The sequence below is a fragment of the Microcaecilia unicolor genome, chromosome 14, assembly GCF_901765095.1.
Source record: "Microcaecilia unicolor chromosome 14, aMicUni1.1, whole genome shotgun sequence".
Classification (NCBI taxonomy): Eukaryota; Metazoa; Chordata; class Amphibia; order Gymnophiona; family Siphonopidae; genus Microcaecilia; species Microcaecilia unicolor.
This window is the reverse complement of record NC_044044.1, coordinates 26,547,746-26,570,824: the sequence shown is the minus strand read 5'-3', so window position 1 is coordinate 26,570,824 and position 23,079 is coordinate 26,547,746. Positions and strand designations below refer to the sequence as shown.

The 23,079-nt window shown below is 44.9% G+C and overlaps 2 protein-coding genes across 3 annotated transcripts in view; both read left to right on the top strand.

Annotated features, from left to right (window-relative positions):
* The first annotated feature begins 69 nt into the window (after positions 1 to 69).
* LOC115457977 (coiled-coil domain-containing protein 102A-like) lies at positions 70 to 14,005 on the top strand. Of its 2 annotated transcripts, none has more exons than XM_030187712.1 (4): positions 70 to 380; positions 10,303 to 10,731; positions 13,475 to 13,605; positions 13,748 to 14,005. In XM_030187712.1, exons 2-4 carry the CDS (start codon positions 10,312 to 10,314, stop codon positions 13,812 to 13,814), a joined length of 618 nt encoding a protein of 205 aa, XP_030043572.1. In that variant the 5' UTR covers positions 70 to 380; positions 10,303 to 10,311; the 3' UTR covers positions 13,815 to 14,005. The 2 variants fall into 2 exon arrangements, with proteins under 2 accessions (XP_030043572.1, XP_030043571.1); XM_030187711.1 differs by lacking the exon at positions 70 to 380 and adding an exon at positions 6,127 to 6,209.
* Positions 14,006 to 19,165: 5,160 nt separating this feature from the next.
* LOC115457924 (von Willebrand factor A domain-containing protein 5A-like) overlaps positions 19,166 to 23,079 on the top strand; it is a 29,816-nt gene continuing 25,902 nt past the window's right edge. Inside the window, 1 exon segment of the mRNA XM_030187630.1 lies at positions 19,166 to 19,229. The gene's annotated coding sequence lies outside the window, so the exon portion shown is untranslated.

The window sequence follows — 23,079 nt, the reverse complement described above, 5'->3', positions numbered from 1 at the left end:
GTCAATCCTGCTAAGTCTGTTCCTTAATGTATCCACCTGCTTAGTGCTGAGCTCTGTCCTCAACTCTCTATCATTCCCTGAGTTTTGCTGTTCAGCTGTCTCTGCTGCTTTACACATTATGGTGTGATGCCTGCACAGGGTTCTGATGAACATTCCCTCTGCAGCTATCCGTGCTGTATTCACGCATTACATGTAGCAGTGTAACATCTACATGAGGATCTAGTGAAGACCCACTCTTCTGTGATTCATGCTGTATTCATGATTGACTTGCATCAGTGCCTGCATGGATGGGACTCTGCTGAGGAGTCGCTCTTCAGCTGTCTGTGCTGTTTTCAGAAGTTACAGGCAGTTTTGTCCTGCTACACGTCTCTTTATTGATCGTGTGTGAGTCTTTGATTAGACCATCCAGTATTTGATATATTTTTTTGGATACTGTTCAAGACGAAACAGTTATTCAGTAATTGATCCACATCACTCAAGACTCCTGAGGCAGGCCTGTGGCCGAAACACAGTACTGTGTCAAGTCTACAATAAAGTTTATTCTGTTTATACCACCTTAGTCCCGTCGTCCTGAAGTCATTTGTCCATTTCCCACTTTGTCTTTCTGTATTTGCACCACGTGGGATTTAGTGTTCATCCACTCTGTGGAGAGCCTTCCCTGTTTTCATGATTTACTTGTTATCAGTATGATGACTGCATGGAGCTCTAATGATGATCTGCTTTTCAGCCATTTGTGCTGTGTTCATGCTTTTCCTTTGTTGGTGTGAAGGCTGCACAGAGTTCTGTTGCAGATTTTTTTTTCTTTCAGTTTTCTGTGCTGTATTCATGCTTCAGCTGTGTTACTGCCAGGCTTGTAAGGTCGGAAGGAAGGGCTTTAATTCACTCAGGGCCGACGATCAAAAGTAAATGTGGGTGCTAGGGGCCATTAGCCCTATACTAACACCCGCACTTACCAGCACAGAATGATCAGAGGGGTCTAGCATGTCACTTTTTGAGCTACAAACTTTTGCAAGTTTGAAAACTCCATGGTGCGACCGCACCTTGAGTATTGTGTTCAATTCTGGTCGCCGCATCTCAAGAAAGATATAGTAGAATTGGAAAAGGTGCAGCGAAGGGCGACTAAAATGGTAGCGGGGATGGGACGACTTCCCTATGAAGAAAGACTAAGGAGGCTAGGGTTATTCAGCTTGGAGAAGAGACGGCTGAGGGGAGACGTGATAGAGGTCTATAAAATAATGAGTGGAGTGGAACAGGTGGATGTGAAGTGTCTGTTCACGCTTTCCAAAAATACTAGGACTAGGGGGCATGCGATGAAACTACAGTGTAGTAAATTTAAAACAAATCGGAGAAAGTTTTTCTTCACCCAACGCGTAATTAAACTCTGGAATTCGTTACCGGAGAATGTGGTGAAGGCGGTTAGCTTAGCAGAGTTTAAAAAGGGGTTAGACGGTTTCCTAAAGGACAAGTCCATAAACCACTACTAAATGGACTTGGGAAAAATCCACAATTCCGGGAATAACGTGTATAGAATTGTTTGTACGTTTGGGAAGCTCGCCAGGTGCCCTTGGCCTGGATTGGCCGCTGTCGTGGACAGGATGCTGGGCTCGATGGACCCTTGGTCTTTTCGCAGTGTGGCATTACTTATGTACAGCGTTCCGGCATTTTCAATCATCGATGATATCGCAGGAAAGCGAAAACTAGGATGTTCGACAACAACACTCTTCTTTGTTGTTATACATCGCCAAAGCAACGACAGAGATTTGCTTGACCCCTGAGGCAGGCCTTTGTGCCGAAACACGGCCCTGTCGGGTTGTTTTCCAGCGGTTTCCAATAAAGACGTTCGACATCCTCTTTGGCTCCACCTCACTCACCCTTTTGTTTGTTGCTAGTCAGAATAGCGCCGGAGTTTTGATCATCCGCACATGTCCATCACAGTGGGAGGGGCTACGCAGGCAGCGCTGTCAAAAAGTTTCTAAACACAGATATAGCTTTAGGGAATGAAATTATAATATTAATAAGGAAAAAAGCGAGGAGATATTTCAAGAGATTTTATTTGAACTGTCAGCCGAATCTGCTTTGAGTTTTGCATAGGTGTTTGCTTTAACCGAGGACAGTGTTCTGGGAAAGCCTGTGTTTGCTTGAGAAACCAGAAAAACCCGCTTTGGGAGAAGGGAAGAGCCCTCATCATGAGGTGGATAGCTCTGGTTTTCACTGTTAAAAAAAAAAAAAAAAAGATGAATTCTTATTCTGCAAGGAATGATTCATCCTCAGGAAACCACCCTCAAATAGAAGATGGTGTTTGCAGCTGTAGTCATTGGAGAAGGGTTTTTTCCTCTCTTGAAAAAGGAAGGAAGCCATCTGCCCCCTGCACTTTGCCAAATATTTCCATATATTGCAGGCAAAATAACAGGATATTTTCTTTTTGACACAACCTGACTCATTTTCCACACTCAGGTCAACAGGTGATGTGTAGGAATGATGGGAGACCCTGTTGTTTATCCAGGCCTCATTGAGGCCTACCGTGCAAATACACTCAGGAAAGATAAAATAAAGAACCAGAGATAGACTTTAGTGAGGTTACAGTCTGCACTATAAACCCCTCTGCTCAAGTCACTTCACTGGCTTTCGATCAGGTACCGCATACAGTTTAAGCTTCTCCTTTTAACCTACAAATGCACTCGATCTGCAGCCCCTCACTACCTTTCTACCCTCATCTCCCCTTACGCTCCTACCCGTAACCTCCGTTCTCAAGACAAATCCCTCTCCTTTCAGTACCCTTCTCCACCACCGCCAACTCCAGGCTTCGCCCTTTCTGCCTTGCCTCACCCCATGCCTGGAATAATCTCCCTGAGCCCATACGCCAGGCCCCCTCCCTGCCCATCTTCAAGGCCTTGGTCAAAACCCACCTCTTCAATGTCGCCTTCGGCACCTAACCATCATACCTCTATTCAGGAAACCTGGACTGCCCCTACTTGACATTTCGCCCTTTAGATTGTAAGCTCCTTGGAGCAGGGACTGTCCTTTATGTCAATTTATGTTAATCTGTACAGCGCTGCGTAACCCTAGTAGCGCTCTAGAAATGTTAAGTAGTAGTAGTAGTAGTAAACCAAAAGAAAGGAAGATTAAGGGCCTTAAATACTCTGCAAGAAGGGGAAAGGAGAGAGAGAGAGACATTTAAAATTTAAATATTTTAAATGAATAATTAATGCAGAAGAAACAAATGTATTTCAGTGGTGAGAAAGTTCTAGAAAAAGAAGTTAAGCTGTGAAGCTTCAAAGGCTTAGGGTAATGGAATATTTTTTTTCACAGAAAGGGAAGTAAACATATGGGGGAAGGAAGACGGAGAACAGGAAGAAGGACTTTGGGTGACATGATGGCAGCACCCAAAAGCAAAAAGGAGGGGTCATGAAAGGGAGAGGGATCAGTCTTCACTGTGGAAAGAATTAATGGGTTCAAAATTCCCACAAAGGATGTATAGGCAGGACGTTAGGAACACCATTTTTTTGTGGAAAGTTGAATGCTGGAATTTGCTGCCTTTTAAGGTGATGGGATTTCTGTAACTGGAGGTATTTAAAAGCAGATTCAAGAAACCTGACCTATGATAACTTAGGGAAATCTGGGTAGACTAGGTTATCTCTTGAAGGCTTTCTGGGCTGTAGATTTTTACATGACCTCCTGAAGTTCCTCCCTGCCCCATCCTTCTAAGATTTGTAGACAACCTCCTGAAGGTCCTCCTGGTCCTGTCCTTCTAATATTTGTAGATGACCTCCTGAAGTTCCTCCTGGTCCTGTCCTAATATTTGTAGATGACCTCCTGAAGTTCCTTCTCCTGGCCCTGTCCTTCTAATATTTGTAGATGACCTCCTGAAGTTCCTCCCAGTCCTGACCTTCTAAGATTTATAGATGACCTCCTGAAGTTCCTCCTGGCCCTGTCTTTCTAAGATTTGTAGACAACCTCCTGAAGTTCCTTCTGGCCCTGTCCTTCTAATATTTGTAGATGGCCTCCTGAAGTTCCTCCCAGCCCTGTCCTTCTAAGATTTCTACATGACTTCCCGAGGTCCCTCCCAGCCCTGTCCTTCTAATATTTGTAGATGACCTCCTGAAGTTCCTTCTCCTGGCCCTGTCCTAATATTTGTAGATGACCTCCTGAAGTTCCTTCTCCTGGCCCTGTCCTTCTAATATTTGTAGATGACCTCCTGAAGTTCCTCCCAGTCCTGACCTTCTAAGATTTATAGATGACCTCCTGAAGTTCCTCCTGGCCCTGTCTTTCTAAGATTTGTAGACAACCTCCTGAAGTTCCTCCTGGCCCTGTCCTTCTAATATTTGTAGATGGCCTCCTGAAGTTTCTCCCAGCCCTGTCCTTCTAAGATTTCTACATGACTTCCCGAGGTCCCTCCCAGCCCTGTCCTTCTAATATTTGTAGATGACCTCCTGAAGTTCCTCCTCCTGGCCCTGTCCTAATATTTGTAGATGACCTCCTGAAGTTCCTTCTCCTGGCCCTGTCCTTCTAATATTTGTAGATGACCTCCTGAAGTTCCTCCCAGTCCTGACCTTCTAAGATTTATAGATGACCTCCTGAAGTTCCTCCTGGCCCTGTCTTTCTAAGATTTGTAGACAACCTCCTGAAGTTCCTCCTGGCCCTGTCCTTCTAATATTTGTAGATGACCTCCTGAAGTTCCTCCCAGTCCTGACCTTCTAAGATTTATAGATGACCTCCTGAAGTTCCTCCTGGCCCTGTCTTTCTAAGATTTGTAGACAACCTCCTGAAGTTCCTCCTGGCCCTGTCCTTCTAATATTTGTAGATGACCTCCTGAAGTTCCTCCCAGTCCTGACCTTCTAAGATTTATAGATGACCTCCTGAAGTTCCTCCTGGCCCTGTCCTTCTAATATTTGTAGATGACCTCCTGAAGTTCCTCCTGGCCCTGTCCTTCTAATATTTGTAGATGACCTCCTGAAGTTCCTTCTCCTGGCCCTGTCCTAATATTTGTAGATGACCTCCTGAAGTTCCTCCTGGCCCTGTCCTTCTAATATTTGTAGATGACCTCCTGAAGTTCCTTCTCCTGGCCCTGTCCGTCTAATATTGGTAGATGACCTCCTGAAGTTCCTCCCTGCCTTGTCCTTCTAAGATTTGTACATGACCTGAAGTTCCTCCTGGCCCTGTCCTTCTAATATTTGTAGATGGCCTCCTGAAGTTCCTCCCAGCCCTGTCCTTCTAATATTTGTAGATGGCCTCCTGAAGTTCCTCCCAGCCCTGTCCTTCGAAGATTTCTACATGACTTCCTGAGGTCCCTCCACCCTATATTTCTGTGACTCAACATGACCTCTGAAGTCCCTCCCTGCCCTATTTTTCTATGTCTCAAGATGACCTCCCAAAGTTTCTCTCGGCTCTATCCTTCTAAGATCTCTCGATGATTTCCTGAGGTCTCTCGCTGCCCTATTTTCTTTTGCCTCTGAGCCATCAAGAACAGGCCATTGAAAAGCCTTTCAGGTACTCCAGGGTTGTCATTTATGTTCCTTAATGTCAATGTGAGGTCCTTTCCAATTCGACCTGTTCAGAACTGATCTGGACTGATAGTGAAAGTTCCCTGTTTTTGCTGACTCCTGAGCTCTAGCTGTGCTAAACAGTGAACACAGGACTTCAGGGAAAAGGAAAACACTAAGGATACCAGAGCAGAGGATGGAATTGGGTCGATATAGAACAGCAGAGTGTTGTATTCACCTGCCTGGTGCTGAGCTCTGATGCCTCCTCTCTTTGGTGTCGTGATACATTTTTCTATTTAAAAAAATGTGCATCATTCTCTCAGTTCTGCTGTTCAGCTGTCTGTGCTGTTTTCACACTTCTATTAGTAGAACACCAGGTGAAGATCCACTTTCAGTTATCTGTGCTGTATTCCTGCTCTGTGATGTAGTTAAACCACAAGAATCTCTCTGTTTCTGTGCGTCTCTCTGCAGTTCTGTTCCTGTGTGGTTTATTTGTTGTCTCTCTGTTTATGTTTGTCTGTCTTTCTCTTCCATGCTTGCGCCCTCTGTTTCTCACCCCTCCCGTCTGTCTCAGGGTGTGACTTTTCTCTTGGAAGAACTTGTACAGTTTACATCTTCCCTGCAGTTCCAGTGCTGTAGCCCTTGGTGACACATCTCAAAGAGCCCAGGTGAGCACTGTTCAGAATATCTCCACCCATGCTCCTGTCTTCCTCAGAGACAGACTCACAGGTGAGTGTCTATCCCTGTACCTGTCCTCACCCATACACCTGTCTGTCTCAGAGACGGACTCATAGGAGCCCAGGTGAATATTTATTCCCTGCACCTGTGAGAATACCTCCAACCATGTACTCCTACTCTTCCTCAAAAGACAGACTCGGAAGGATACGGGTGAGCTTCTGAGCCCTGTTCATGTCAGAAAACTTCCGATTATACACCCGTCTTCCTCAAAGACAGATCTGGAGGCGCTTTAGAGAGAGGTTTTCCTCTGTGTCTCTCAGAATACCTCTGATCATGCACCTGTGTCTTTGACAGACTCACCTGGAAGAGCAAAGGTGTCCGCCCTCTGCATTATCAGAATCATTCCAATATAGATCTGTTTCACTCAGGGACAGATATGAAGGAGCTCAGATCACTGTACGTACCCTTGTTTCTCAGAGACAGACTTGAAGAAGCATGAGTGTGTGTCCCTGTCTCTGTATCTGTCACAATGCTTCCAACTATGCACCTGTCTCTCAGAGACAGACCTGGAGAAACATTGGTGTGTGTTCCTTCATCTGTCAAATTGCTCCAGCTATGCACCTGTCTCCCAGAGACACACCTAGAGAAGCCCGGGTGTGTGTCCCTGTACCTGTCAGAACATCTCCAACCATACGGTTGTCTCTCTCAGAGACAGACCTGGAGAAGCATGAGTGTGTGTCTCTGTACCTGTCAAAATGCCTCCAGCCATGCACCTGTCTCTTAGAGACAGATCCAGAGAAGCCCGGGTGTGTGTCTCTGTACCTGTCAAAATGCCTCCAGCCATGCACCTGTCTCCCAGAGACAGACCCAGAGAAGTACAGGTGTGTGTTCCTGTATCTGTCAGATTGTTTCCAACTATTATGCACCTGTCTCTCAGAGACAGACCCAGAGAAGCCCGGGTGTGTGTCCCTGTACCTGTCAGAACATCTCCAACCATACGGTTGTCTCTCTCAGAGACAGACCTGGAGAAGCATGAGTGTGTGTCCCTGTACCTGTCAAAATGCCTCCAGCCATGCACCTGTCTCCCAGGTTCTGTGTCTAAATGCAAAGAGAAGGAGTTGGATTCAGAGACCCCACTTATAGGAGGAGATTCTATATATAGTGCCTAAGAAATCAGCGCTGAGATCAGTGCTGACTAAGCGTATTCTATAAGCAGCGCCTAGATTTAGGCGCAGTATATAGAATATGCTTAGTTGGGTAGACTGGATGGACCGTTCAGGTCTTTATCTGCCGTCATTTACTATGTTACTCTTTGGGGTTCTACATGGAATGTTGCTACTAATTGGGATTCCGGAATCTTGTAACTCTTTAGGATTCCAGAATCTTCAGAACGTTTAGTACAAGAACAGAGCTGGGCAGACTTCTACGGTCTACGCCCTGATCGTGACTGAATAGATAGGGATGGGCTGGAGTGTACATTTTAAGGGGCTTCAACGTTAGCTCCAGAACTTAGTACAAGAACAGTACTGGGCAGGCTTGTACGGTCTGTGCCATGAGATAGGCAAGGACAAATTAAACTCAGGTATACATATAAAGTATCACATACCATGTAGAATGAGTTTATCTTGTTGGGCAGACTGGATGGACTGTTCAGGTCTTTATCTGCCGTCATTTAATATGTTACTCTTTGGGGTTCTACATGGAATGTTGCTACTAATTGGGATTCCGGAATCTTGTAACTCTTTAGGATTCCAGAATCTTCTGAACTTTTAATATAAGAACAGTGCTGGGCAGACTTCTACGGTCTGTGCCCTGAGAAAGGCAAGGACAAATCAAACTCAGGTATAAAGTATCACATACCATGTAAATGAGTTTATCTTGTTGGGCAGACTGGATGGACCGAACAGGTCTTTATCTGCCGTCATTTACAACGTTACTATGTTACTCTTTGGGGTTCTACATGGAATGTTGCTACTAATTGGGATTCCGGAATCTTGTAACTCTTTAGGACTGTTGGGCAGACTGGATGGACTCTATACCACCCATTCCAAACAGACCATAACAGTTTACAAATAAATTACACACAAAAATAAGGAAAAGAAGTACAGTGGAAAAAGGATAGGAACCTATCCATCATATTTTACAACCAACCATTCAGTCAAGCACGTGAGACAATACTGAAGAAAAACACTTTGCTCAGTGCTGTGCAGAACACAAATGTATTTAAGAACATAAGAATAGCCATACTGGGTCAGACCGATGGGCCATCTAGCCCAGTATCCTGCTTCCAACAGTGGCCAATTCAGGTCACAAGTACCTGGCAGAAACCCAATTAGTAGTAGCAACATTCCAGAACCTCAAAGAGTAACAAGATTCTAGAATCCCAAAGAATAGCAAGATTCCATGCAGAATCTCAAAGAGTACCAACATTCCAGAACCACCCCAAAATAGTAACATTCCATGCAGAATCTCAAAGAGTAGCAACATTCCAGAACCCCAACATTCCATGCTACCAATCCCAGGGCAAGCAGTAGCTTCCCCACGTCCGTCTCAATAGCAGACAATGGACTTTTCCTCCAGGAACTTGTCCAAACCTTTTTCAAACTCAGATACGCCAACCGCCACAACCACATCCTCTAGCAATGAGTTCCAGAGCTTAACTGCTTGTTGAATGGAAAAATATTTCCTTCATTGACTGTCCCCTGGTCTTTGTACTTTTTGAAAGAGTGAAAAATCAATTCACTTCTATTCGTTCTAAGCCACTCAGGATTTTGTAGACCTCAATCATATCCCCCCCCCCCCCCCCCTCAGCCGTCTCTTTTCCAAGCTGAAGAGCCCTATCTGCTTTAGCCTTAACTCATATAAACAGGCATAAATGTGTGCGCTATGGGGGCATTTTTGCAGCTTTGACATTGGGAAAGGAATTGAATGTGCTGTCTTTCTGTGGCACAATCGAAGAAGTTTACATATGTTATGTTCAGGTACTTTGTCCGTCTCTAGTGGGCTCACAGTCTGTTTGTACCTGGGGCAACGGAGGGTTAAGTGACTGCAGTAGGATTTGAACCTGGTTCCCAGGGCACAGTGGCAACCATTCGGCTACTCATCCACTACCCTGTTATAAAATTACCCCCATAAAACAGGTGCCAGGATTTAGACACCACTAGTCCAGGTTCCGCCGTGTTCTAGAACATGGCACCAATATCCAATGGCAAGCAGTTAGGAGGTTGTCATACATAGGGGCGGGGTGTGGGTGGAGCATGGGCGGGTGCACATGTACATGTGAATAATTATTGAATACTATGATCTATGCGCAGTCTTTTGTGATTGGTGGAGGTTCTCGCACCTAAAAGACATATATCTAGTGCAACGTATCTTGTTGCTCTAGAATATTCTAGAAATTAAAGCAGGTACCTCATTTTCTTTGTAGAATACACCCAATTTAGCACCTTTTTATAGACTTACCCTGTTGGGGTAATTCTCTACAGGTCACCTAAAGTTAGACATAGGGACAATAACGCATTAAGTGCAAATTCTCTAATGACATTATTGCATGGAACTATCGTTATAGAATTACTAGCGTTAAGTCCACAGTTACGCGTCTAACTTTAGGCTCAGGCATGCGAACTCGAAGGCTGCTCGTACGAAGTTAGGTACGTAACTGCAAGTTTCCCAAAGCTTGTATATGTAAGTGCCCCTCCCAGGTCCACGCTGCCTTGCAGTCGAGTGCAATGGATTTTACACCCACATATTGTAGAATCCCAATCAAGTGCAGTTAGACAAGTGCATTAGTATCATTTATCAGCATTTATAGACAATTATTGCTCATAAGTATCAATTAAGCAGGTTATTACATGCATAACTGCCAAGTATAACATGCGTGCAGCACTTTGCAAGCTAAGCGTAAATTTTGTGCGCAACTTTATAGAATGAGAGCCAGAATTAGATGTGGGATGGAATGAGGACAGGCTTTGCGTGGTAGATCTTGGCGAAAGCCACATGGGGAAAAAAAGAAAGTGTGACAAAACAGACCATGAATGATCGATGAATCCCTGATGAGAGCCAGTTGAGAAGGTGAAGCTGGAGGTACACAAAAAATGAGGTTTACCTTTTGACTAATACCTTTTTCTCCTCTGATTCTTCTCAGGCCTTGGTTATGAGTAGGAGGAATCTCCACAGAGTTTCCATGGGGAGTGACTCTAAGGGACAGACAAAGACAGGCCTACCTAAGGCATCTCCTCCATCCAGTCCCCTAAAATCTCCGGTCATCGCTGGTCAGAGTCCTCCTCCGGAATACTCTCACCCACTCCGGGACCACCAGCGCTGCAGGGAGGAACTGGCCGAAGCCAAGCTGGTGGCCTCTAACCTGGAGAAGACCGTGCGCTGGTGGGCCGAGTGCACCAGCAAGTGGAGGGAACGCTGGAGCCGGGCCAGTGCCGAGAGGAACAGAGCCAAGAAAGAGGTCCGAGCTCTGAGGCAGCAGCTGGAGCAGCTGGGCAGAGAAATGCAGAAACTCAGGGAGCAGTTGGAGGAAGCCCAAAAGAGACAGCCCCGGGGGACAGTAGATGGAGAAAACGTGAGTGCTCCCGAGGCCTTGCCAGGTGGAGAGAGAGCTTAGAATACTGGGCTTGATGGACCTTTGGTCTGTCCCAGTATGGCAATACTTATGTACTTATGTTTCCAATAGTGGCCAATCCGGACACAAGTACCAGGCGGAAACCCAAATTGTAGCAACATTCCGTGTAGAATCCCAAAGAGTAGCAAGATTCTAGAATTCTAAAGAACGAGATTCCATGCAGAATTTCAAAGTGTAGCAACATTCCATGTAGAATCCCAAAGAGTAGCAAGATTCTAGAATTCTAAAGAACGAGATTCCATGCAGAATTTCAAAGTGTAGCAACATTCCATGTAGAACCCCAAAGAGTAGCAAGATTCCATTCAGAATGCCAAGTACATAAGTGTTGCCATACTGGGACAGACTGAAGGTCCATCAAGCCTAGCATTCTGTTTCCAACTGTGGACAATCCATGTCACAAATACCTGGCAAGATCCCAGAAAAGTTCAATACATTTTATACTGCTTATCCCAGACTTCGCGCCTTCTGTCTCGCTGCACCCTACGCCTGGAATAAACTTCCTGAGCCCCTACGTCTTGACCCATCCTTGGCCACCTTTAAATCTAGACTGAAAGCCCACCTCTAACATTGTTTTTGACTCGTAACCACTTGTAACTACTCGCCTCCACCTACCCTCCTCTCCTCCTTCCTGTACACATTAATTGATTTGCTTACTTTATTTTTTGTCTATTAGATTGTAAGCTCTTTGAGCAGGGACTGTCTTTCTTCTATGTTTGTGGCAGCGCTGCGTACGCCTTATAGCGCTATAAAAATGCTAAATAGTAGTAGTAGTAAGTCCATTTAATAATTGTCTATGGACTTTTCCTTTAGGAAGCCGTCCAAACCTTTTTTAAACTCCGCTAAGCTAACCGCCTTTACCATATTCTCTGGCAACGAATAGTGGATTTCCCCCAATTTTCCCCAGAGGCTCAGGTGAGCAACAGAGAGGTAGAAAAAATCTAAACGGTCTTCCATCCTGGTTTGCGACCCGCATTCCCAGCACCTGTACAGAGGCTAATTTGCTCAAACTTCCTTCCCCACCCCTGGTCCCTCAGCTCAACTGCAGTGATTCTTGATACAGTAGGACTCCTGAAGGGGCTGAGACACAGCTGTGGGGCTGCCCAGATTTTGGTATTCCCTGAGGAGAAAGGTCTGCTAGGCCCCTTACATACCACCTTACTTAGTTGCTTAGTGGCCACTTACATTTAACAGTTGTGACAAAAAGGCAGATTAAATAGAATAATAAAAAGAAATGGTTTATTAAAACGATTACCCGACGTGGCCACGTTTCGCCCTCAGGCTGCGTTGGGGGTAAAAAGTATAAAATAAGAAGTGTAAGACCATATAACATGCAACATAGTAGATGACGGCAGAAAAAGACCTGCACGGTCCATCCAGTCTGCCCAACAAGATAACTCATATTTGCTGCTTTTTGTGTATACCCTACTTTGATTTATACCTGTGCTCTTTAGGGCACAGACTGTATAATACCCAACCACCAGCCCCGCCTCCCACCACCGGCTCTGGCACAGACCGTATAAGTCTGCCCAGCACTATCCCCGCCTCCCAACCACCAGCCCCGCCTCCCACCACCGGCTCTGGCACAGACCGTATAAGTCTGCCCAGCACTATCCCCGCCTCCCAACCACCAGCCCCACCTCCCACCACCGGCTCTGGCACAGACCGTATAAGTCTGCCCAGCACTATCCCCGCCTCCCAACCACCAGCCCCACCTCCCACCACCGGCTCTGGCACAGACCGTATAAGTCTGCCCAGCACTATCTCCGCCTCCCAACCACCAACCCCGCCTCCCACCACCGGCTCTGGCACAGACCGTATAAGTCTGCCCAGCACTATCTCCGCCTCCCACCACCGGCTCTGGCACAGACCGTATAAGTCTGCCCAGCACTATCCCCGCCTCCCAACCACCAGCCCCGCCTCCCAACCACCGGCTCTGGCACAGACCGTATAAGTCTGCCCAGCACTATCTCCGCCTCCCAACCACCAACCCCGCCTCCCACCACCGGCTATGGCACAGACCGTATAAGTCTGCCCAGCACTATCCCCGCCTCCCAACCACCAGCCCCGCCTCCCACCACCGGCTCTGGCACAGACCGTATAAGTCTGCCCAGCACTATCCCCGCCTCCCAACCACCAGCCCCACCTCCCACCACCGGCTCTGGCACAGACCGTATAAGTCTGCCCAGCACTATCCCCGCCTCCCAACCACCAGTCCCGCCTCCCACCATATGTATCAAAATTCTCATATTCAAACAGCATAATTACAACAAGTGATTGCGTCTTTTGTATGTATGAATTTTCACATTTTATATCACCATATGATTTAAGCTTTTATTTAGAGTTTATGTATTGTATTTAAATTATTTGTTTTAATTATGATGTTTGAATATGAGAATTTTGATATATATGGTTTTATACTTGTTTTTTATTTTGCATTTTTTTTTACTCCTGACGCAGCCTGAGGGCGAAACGTGGCCACGTCGGGTAGCATCTTGTTATTTTAACCCTTACATTTAACAGCAAAAGGCTGGCATTCAATGCTTTCGCCCAGTTACAGAATTAAGGGGAATCACGCATTGTGAAAGGGGTTGTCAGAGAGTCAGGACTGGTCTAAAATTTCCCCCTTGGAACTGGGTAACTTAGCAGCCCTGCTGCCCCCCTGACTGTTGAATCTTTGCTACAGGAACAAGCAAGAGAGGGGAGCGGCAATGAGGAACAGGTCAAGAAAACGCCACCAACATTAAGCAGCGAGACAGATGAAGATGGAGAGAAGAGGAGCGCAAAACCACACGAAGAACTCGCCAGGGAAAGACGGTGAGACTGATTAACTTCACCCTCCCCCCCCGTTCCTACCCTCAGAACCCGCTGCTCTGCCAATGCACCTCATTCCTACCCTTCACACCCTCTGCTGTTCCACGACTCAGTCCCTTCTCCTCTGTTGGTTTCTCCCTAACAGGAGTACGCAGAACGATGGGAAGGAACCACAGAACGACTCTTGGACCTCCTCTGCATTAACCACATGAACACGGAGCACGTCCCCAGACTCAAATCAAAGCGTGGTGCAAACTGGAGAAAAAGCTAACGCCATCTGGGAGCTGGGATATACTAACAGGACTGACTATCCCATGGAATTGTTTTCCCCTCGGGTTTCTGCCAGGTACTTGTGACCTGGCTTGGCCACTGTTTGGAAAACAGGATACTGGGCTAGATGGAGCGTTGGTCTGACCCAGTATGGCTACTATGTTTTTATGTAGGATGTGGTAACAGCGGTTAGCGTATCTGGGTTTAAAAAAAGGTTTGGACAAGCTCCTGGAGGAAAAATCCATAGTCTGCTATTGAGATAGACATGGGAAGCAACTGCTTGCCCTGGGATTTGTAGTATGGAATGTTGCTATTCTGCTTGGAATCTTGTCACTCTTTAGGATTCCAGAATCTTGGTATTCTTTGGGGTTCTACATGGAATGTTGCTGCTCTTTGAGATTCTGCATGGAATCTTGTTACTCTTTAGGATTTCAAAATCTTGCTGTTCTTTGGGGTTCTACATGGAATGTTGCCACGATTTGGGTTTCTGCCAGGTACTTGTGATCTGGCTTGGCCACTGTTTGGAAAACAGGATACTGGGCTAGATGGAGCGTTGGTCTGACCCAGTATGGCTACTATGTTTTTATGTAGGATGTGGTAACAGCGGTCAGCGTATCTGGGTTTAAAAAAAAGGTTTGGACAAGTTCCTGGAGGAAAAGTCCATAGTTTGCTATTGAGATAGAAAAGGGAAGCAACTGCTTGCCCTGGGATTTGTAGTATGGAATGTTGCTATTCTGCATGGAATCTTGTCAGTCTTTAGGATTCCAGAATCTTGATATTCTTTGGGGTTCTACATGGAATGTTGCCACTATTTGGATTTCTGCCAGGTACTTGTGACCTGGCTTGGTCACTGTTTGGAAAACTGGATACTGGGCTAGATGGACCACTGGTATGGCTACTCTTATGTTCATAAGTCTGGATAGCACTGTGTCCAGCTGTGAGGAGAGCAATTTTCAAGATGGAAAAGAAGTCTAGACGTGTGAAGACAGGGGGAAGGTTTTGTGGTTATTCTGTCTGCAGAAGGGAAAGCTGAGTGGATGACTTGATAGCAGATTTCACCGGGGGGGGGGGGGGGGGGGGGGGGGGGGGCTAGGAAGGTTCTACTGTACTAAGTTCCAAGAACTTTATTTTTGCTGAATTTTATTGTTTCATTTCAGATTTCAATTTGCTTATTTGTTTAAGAAAATGCATACAAAGTTTGCCTCCGTTGCAGATAGATTTGCAGAAAGAGGGTCATGGTTTTTTTTAAAAACACTTTTGCACATGGGTTCATGTGACCTTTATTTTAATTTCATGGTTATGTATAATAAAGTATTTACTGTTCATGTTTTTTAAATCTGATTTTGTTTTCTTGTGTATCCTGTTCCCTGAGAGCGAAGGATTGGTAGACTTGTTTTCAATTTTCTCTTACAGCATGCCAACTCTTTTGGTCTCTGCTTGTGATGAGTGTGGTCAGAAGCCTTTCCATTGCGGTAAGATACAGGGCATCTTGCCTGGAGGTAGGGAATGGATTGCATGTCCTCCTGAGGTCCCCCTGACCCCTAGCTTTCTAGGATTCTAAATGACCCTCCCAAGATCCCTCCTAGTTCCATCTTTTCATGACTCTAGAATATCTTCTTGCTAGAGTGAACTTGTTTCAACACACTTAGGATAGGAACCAGATGTAGGAGAAATCTGAAACAGGACATTATTTAGTATAAATAAGATTTTTCTACTTGTTACAGTTTTAGAAAGAGAGTAAGCAGCACCTTTATAGGAAAAAACTCAGTAAGAAAAGAAAGCAACACATACAATACTTGAACGCCTAAAACAGAACAGTGCCACCTTGTGGCCTTATAATGCATTGCATGGTCTTTAATATAATAAGCTGTAACTTAATGTTCTAATAGGTTGTAAAATCAAAAATGTGTGTGTGTGAGAGAGAGAGAGAGAGATTACAATTTGAAGGAGGGGGAGCTAAAGTTTACTTGCACCCCCACCAGTCTGACCTTCCTATCCCAAACAAGCAGGAAACCACAACACCTATGCTGGGATGTGTCTGTATATAATAACACTAGTAAAAAAAGCCCCGTTTCTGATGCAAATGAAACGGGGGGCTAGCAAGGTTTTCTTCTGTGTGCATGTGGGAGTGTGTGTGTGTCCCTGCCCTCTGCCCTCTGCCCTCTCTCCCTTCCCCTCTGCTCTCTGTCCCCTCCCCCCCCCCTCGGAGTCCAGTCCTTCAGTGTTAAGTTTCCTGCTGTGCTGTGTTTGTGTTACAGAGATAGTGAGGGCTTCTGCCCTCTCTCCCCTCCCCCCTCTGAGTCCTTCACTGTTACAGAGAGAGCGATTTGATTTCGTGCTTTGCTGTGTTTTCCTTCACTGTTTGTGTTACAGAGAGAGCGAGGGTGGGGCAGACACTCATGGGGAAACCGGATATCTCTCCCCCTTCACACTTCCGGCTGGAGGCTTCATTTAGAACGTTAGTGGTGCCTTTTATATATAGAGATAAGTGTTAAACTGGGTCAGACTGATGGTCCATAGAGCCCAGCATCCTGTCTCCAGCAGCGGCTTGTCCAGGTCACTTGGAAGTACCTGGAAGATTCTAATGCACAGATCCATTCCCTGTTGCTCACTTCCAACTGAAAGAGATGGAGATCCTCACGAGTATTCACTATTAATCATTAATGGATTCATCCTCCACAACTATGTTCAAAACCTTTTTTTAAAAAAATGCATCTACACTTTCCAAAAATACTAGGACTAGGGAGCATGCGATGAAGCTACAAAGTAGTAAATTTAATACGAATTGGAGAAAATATTTCTTCACTCAACGTGCAATTAAACTCTGGAATTCGATGCCAGAGAATGTGGTAAAGGCGGTTAGCTTAGCGGGGTTTAAAAAAGGTCTGGACGGCTTCCTAAAGGAAAAGTCCAGAGACCATTATTAAAATGACTTGGGGGAAAATTCACTGCTTATTTCTGGGATAAGCAGCATAAGATGTATTGAACTTTTTCGGGATCTTGCCAGGTATTTGTGACCTGGATTGGCTACTGTTGGAAACAGGATGCTGGGCTTGATGGACCTTCGGTCTATCCCAGTGTGGCAACACTTATGTATTTATGACTCCCTAACTTTTGGGGTGGTACAGCAGTATCTCAGTTTCAATCAAGAGGAGTAGCGCAACCCTGCTTTTCACAATACGTTTTGGCAAATGTGGTGGCATCAAGTGTAACTTTATATGGATTCAGGGCAATTCTATACATTGGTACTTCATTCTAGGTGCTTGTGACGGGGTTTATTACTACTACTTATTTCTATAGTGCTACTAGACGTACGCAGCGCTGTACACTTGAACATGAAGAGACAGTCCCTGCTCGACAGAGCTTACAATCTAATTAGGAGAGACAAACAGGATAATAAGGAATAAGGACAAAGAGTAGCAAGATTCTGGAATCCCAAAGATTATTAGATTGTAAGCTCTTTGAGCAGGGACTGTCTTTCTTCTATGTTTGTGCAGCGCTGCGTACGCCTTGTAGCGCTATAGAAATGCTAAATAGTAGTAGTAGTAGTAGATTCTGGAATTCCAAAGTAAAGAATCCGGAACCCCAAAAAGTAGCAAGATTACGTGCAGAATCCCAAAGAGTAGCAAGATTCTGGAATCCCAAAGACTACTACTGCTACTACTTATCATTTCTATAGCGCTACTAGACGTACGCAGCGCTGTACACTTGAACATGAAGAGACAGTCCCTGCTTGACAGAGCTTACAATCTAATTAGGACAGACAAATAAAGGATAAGGACAAACAGTAGCAAGATTCCGTGCAGAATCTCAAAGAGCAGCAAGATTCCAGAATCCTAAATAGCAAAATTCCATGTAGAATCCAAGAAAGTAGCAAGATTCCAGAATCTCAAAGACTACTACTTATCATTTCTATAGCGCTACTAGACGTACGCAGCGCTGAACACTTGAACATGAAGAGACAGTCCCTGCTCGACAGAGCTTACAATCTAATTAGGCCAGACAAACAGGACAAACAAGAGATAAGGGAATATTAAAGTGAGGATGATAAAATAAGGGTTAGGAGTTAAAAGCAGCATAAAAAAGGACATTTAAAAAAAAATATGTATAACACAGGACCAGTAAACACCGAAAAAGGAGTTGATAAAAGGATTGGCCTGAAGAAGGAAAAAAGAAAAACTAAATGAGGTAATGAGTGAACCAATATGTTTATTCACTTCAATGGATAAAAATTGACTGAGGGGACTCACAAGGCAGGCAGCTGCAATGGAATGCACAGCCATACTCAGAAAATTCTTGGTCTTTCTGAGCTCCAAGGAAGCTTATCCGTCTTCTAAGTGCTGTATGATGACCTCACCCATTTGAGAGGCTGATATTCATCTGCTTCTTGATGGAGAAACAAATTTCCCAAGAATGTATGGTCAAAGTAATCAGTAAATATCCATTTCTATTTTGCCGATCTCTACAAATGTTGTATTTTCTCAGCTTGGAGAAGAGGCGGCTGAGGGGAGATATGATAGAGGTCTATAAGATGAGTGGAATGGAACGGGTCGATGTGGAGCGTCTGTTTACGCTTTCCAAAAATACTAGGACAAGGGAGCATGCGATGAAGCTGCAGTGTGGTACATTTAAAACGAATCAGAGCAAATCTTTCTTCACTCAACGCGTAGTTAAACGCTGGAATTCGCTGCCGGAAAAGGTGGTTAAGGCGGTTAACTTAGCGGACTTCAAAAAAGGGTCGGACGACTTCCTGGAGGAAAAAGCCTTAGAATGTTATTGAATGGATGAGGGAATAATACAGTATTTCTAGGATGGGGGGGACAAATTGCTTGTTCTTTTGGCCGCTGTCGGTGACAGGGTGCTGGGCTCGATGGACCCTTGGTCTGTCCCAGCATGGCAATGCTTATGTACATATATTTTAGAACTTAGAAATATGATTGCATCTCTCCCTTTAGTTTGGTCTCTCTTTCTATCTTCAGAATTCCAATAAATTACTTATTAAGTTGTTCTGAGGAGTTAAAAACAAAAACTTTGAATAATGACAAAATTAGGACAAAAATTTGAGGTACACCAAAGTTCATTTAGGCAGAAAATGACAACATATTTTTTGGGTAGAGATAGAAATTAAACATAAGTTTGCAACAAGTGGTTACCGTTAGTCAGTGAGACTATGGGCTTGTGTTTATAGGACATTTGCCCCTCACCATTAAGAAAAGTCCCTCTTTAATGAGCCCAGGCCACCCTAAGAGTGCAGATCCTGCCTTGGGAGGAAGTAAGCCGAGAGGGGCGGAGTCAAAAGACAGGGAAGTTTTGCCAGAACTTTCTGAGAAGTTCTGCGAGACGAGGACATTTCTCTGGTAAGTGAACATTATTTTTGCCTTGTGTTTTGGGGGAACTTAAAGGTTGGGGGTTTAAAGGAGGAATTGTAGGTTAGTGATAGGCAGAATAAAAATATTCAGAAAAAAAGCACACTTTATCAACTAATCTCAATACTCTTTTCCTCATAGTTTTGAAACTTGAACTTTGTACCACAGCATTCACAGATAGGTTTGGGAACTTATGAGTTTGTCAGTGCTCCCTAGTTCAGGGCTGGGATGGGGTGCTTGATAAGTTGCTGGTTTATAAAGGGAAGGGAAATGGGACTCGATATACCGCCTTTCTGTGGTATTTTGCAACTACATTCAAAGCGGACATATATTCAGGTACTTATTTTGTACCAGGGGCAATGGAGGGTTAAGTGACTTGCCCAGAGTCACAAGGAGCTGCAGTGGGAATGGAACCCAGTTCCCCAGAATCAGAGTCCGCTGCACTAACCACTAGGCAACTCCTCCACTGGAGCTGATACTGTGATGTCATAATGCCTCATTCCACCAATGCCTGAGCCAACCTCATCAGTGATGTCACAATGGCTTGATTGCCCGATACTCGGCTCACTTCTGATATTGTGATGTCATAAGGGAAAGGGAAATGGGACTTGATATACCGCCTTTTTGAGGTTTTTGCAAGTACATTCAAATCGGTTTACATATATTCAGGTACTTATTTTGTACCAGGGGCAATGGAGGGTTAAGTGACTTGCCCAGAGTCACAGGGAGCTGCAGTGGGAATTGAACCCAGTTCCCCAGGATCAAAGTCCGCTGCACTCCCTGATCCAGAACTGGGGGTTAGAGTCTCTCTCTCTCTTGCTTTTTGTGGGGTTGGGAGTTGGCAGATGCTCCCTGCTGCAGGGCCTGTGTTATGGTCTCCCTCTGCATCTATTTTCTGAGCTAACAGTTTTTAAGCACTCCGTGATACTTGTAGCTTTTCTGCCATAGGGTGTGTCTTGCAGCTTCTTTCTGTAGCTGTCTTTGTGGATGTGGTATTTATAGACACTCCCTGCTTCAGGGTTGGTGTTGGATTCTCTCACTCTCTGGAGTAGTTTGTGTTGATTCTCCCTGCTGCAGGGTCTGCCTTGCAGCTTCTCTATGTATGTGCCTACTTGTGGGATTGATAGTTTGCAGACACTCCCTGTCAGCCTGGAGACAATTTACGGGAAGAGGTTGGCTACAGGCAAACAGGAGGGCGTGACCTGGTACCCGCAGCAGAACCCAGCTCTGCACAGCCTTGAGATCAACAGAACCAGGAGCTGCAAAGACAGCAGGTACCGGCACCAATATGGGACTCAGGGAGGGGGATGGAGAGAAAATGACAGAACGCAAAGTAAGGGATCATAGGTACGGCAGCTCTTAGGTTCTTATAAGAGTAGCTGTAATGGGTTACACCAAAGGTCAATGTAGCCCAGTATTCTGTTTCCAACAGTGGCCAGTCCAGGTCACAAGTACCTGACAGAATCCCAAAGAGTAGCAAGATTCCAGAATCCCTAAGAATAACAAGATTCCAGAATCCCAAAGAGTAGCAAGATTCCGGAATCCCAAAAAAGAGTTAGCAAGATTCCAGAATCCCAAAGAACAACAAGATTCCAGAATCCCAAAGAGTAGCAAGATTCCGGAATCCCAAAGAATAACAAGATTCCAGAATCCCAAAGAATAACAAGATTCCATGCTACCGATTCCAGGGATAAGCAGTGACTTTCCCACTTTTCTTTGATTTGTGATCCGCATTGAACCGAAAGGTAAATGGCGGAATATAGTTAATGTTAATGTCTACTGTAATAATGGTTTCTGGACTTTTCTTTCGGGGAATTTGTCCAAACTTTTTTTTTTTAAATCCAGCCACGCCAGCTGTTCATATGACACCCTCTGGCAATGAATTCTAGAGCTCAGTGATAGGGTAAATATATAAGTGTTGTTATGTAACTTTCAAGGATTGCTGTCTAGTCTTTGTACTTTTTTGAAAGCGTAAACAATTGATTCTGGTTTACTGTTTCATTTCACTCAGGATTTGGTAGTCCTCAATCGTACCTCCTCACGGCTGTCTTTTCCCAGCTGAAGAGCCCAAACCTCTTTAGCCTTTCCCCATATGAAAGCAGTTCCAATCCTTTTACTGTGGTCGCCCTTCTTTGAGCCTTTCCTAAGGGTTTGGATTTTAGGTTTGATTTCCCCCTTTCTACAAATCGAAACTCAAGCCAAGTTTCACTTCCTGTACTGCAGTTATTAAAGGAGATAAATTGGCCTGTGACATCAGAACCAGCGCTTTTTCTTCTTAAATTTTATAGAGGGCTACCTTGTTATTTATTTGTGTAAAGTTTAACAGACCCCCTTCCAATTTAAGCATTAGCTTTTAAAGGAAGAGTTGGTTCGGGGTGGGTGAGGGGGGGGGGGAAACATCTGTGGACCTGGTGGGAGGTGGGGCTACTGCTGGGCAGACGTCTACGGTCTGTGCCCTGAAGATGTCAGATACAAATCAAGGTCAGGTATACACATAAAGTAGCACATATGAGTTTATCTTGTTGGGCAGACTGGATGGACCGTGGAGGTCTTTCTCTGCCGTCGTCTACTATGTTACTATGACCTGCTAGTAATTCAGTTGCAAGATGAAAAATACTTCCCAGTAACAAACTGTCTATACTTTTCGCTTAAGCATGACAGTTCTCTTAGGAAACGGAATCCCCTTTCAAGATGGACAAATCTCATTCAATCCCTATTCTGCTTCCTGCCACTGTGTCCAGAGGTAAAACACTGGTGACACCCACTGTCAGGGCCTGTTATTTATCTGTATTTATTTACCACCTTTTTGAAAGAATTCACTCAAGGCAGTGTACAGTAAAAATTAACTCAATGTCTAACCTGATTGACCTGATTACTCTCCCAATCAGAAACAGTGCCAGCTCATCACGGACTTAGCTGAATCCCCTCTACCCAAATTGCAAAGGACTAAAATACAAGACAGCCCATGCGTCCAACTTCTCTTACATAAGCACGCGTCTGTGGAACGCACTGCCACAAGCTGTGAAAACAGCCCACGATCGCCTAAAATTCAGGAAATCATTAAAAGACTCACCTGTTGGGAAAGGCGTACCCGACTGACCCGACTTAAATGCCTCAATCCTGCAACACTTCACTATCAAAGATTGTATTGGACATTAGCAAACCCTCCTACCTTTAACCCCATGTGACTGAATCTTATCTTCCCTATACCACCCTAACATCTTTTGTACTTGTTCCCTACCGAACTTGGCGAATGCCTTTACGGTATTATGTAAGCCACATTGAGCCTGCAAATAGGTGGGAAAATGTGGGATACAAATGTAACAAATAAAATAAACATGTTACACTATCTGCAACATGTATACGAGACGGTTTCGCATATATTACAAACTTGACTGATTCTCAAGGCAAGTGCTGGACACCTACATAAGTACATAAGTAATGCCACACTGGGAAGAGACCAAGGGTCCATCGAGCACAGCATCCTGTACACGACAGCGGCCAATCCAGGCCAAGGGCACCTGGCAAGCTTCCCAAACGTACAGACATTCTATACAATCAAGCCATTGTGACATCACTAATGAGGTTGGCTCTTATTGGTGGAATGAGCCACTATGACATCACAATAGGTTAAATCACTGCTCTATGTAATAAAAGTGAGCCAAGTAGAGGACATAAGTACATAAGTAATGCCACACTGGGAAAAGACCAAGGGTCCATCGAGCCCAGCATCCTGTCCCCGACAGCGGCCAATCCAGGCCAAGGGCACCTGGCGAGCTTCCCAAACGTACAAACATTCTATACATGTTATTCCCGGAATTGTGGATTTTTCGCAAGTCCA

Coding starts and splice junctions, on each gene's coding strand:
- LOC115457977 (XM_030187711.1), top strand. CDS start 6,177: ATGCTCCTGTCTTCCTCAGAGACAGACTCACAG. Junction 6,210..10,302: donor CCTCAGAGACAGACTCACAG/GTGAGTGTCTAT, acceptor GATTCTTCTCAG/GCCTTGGTTATGAGTAGGAG. Junction 13,606..13,747: donor GAACTCGCCAGGGAAAGACG/GTGAGACTGATT, acceptor TCTCCCTAACAG/GAGTACGCAGAACGATGGGA.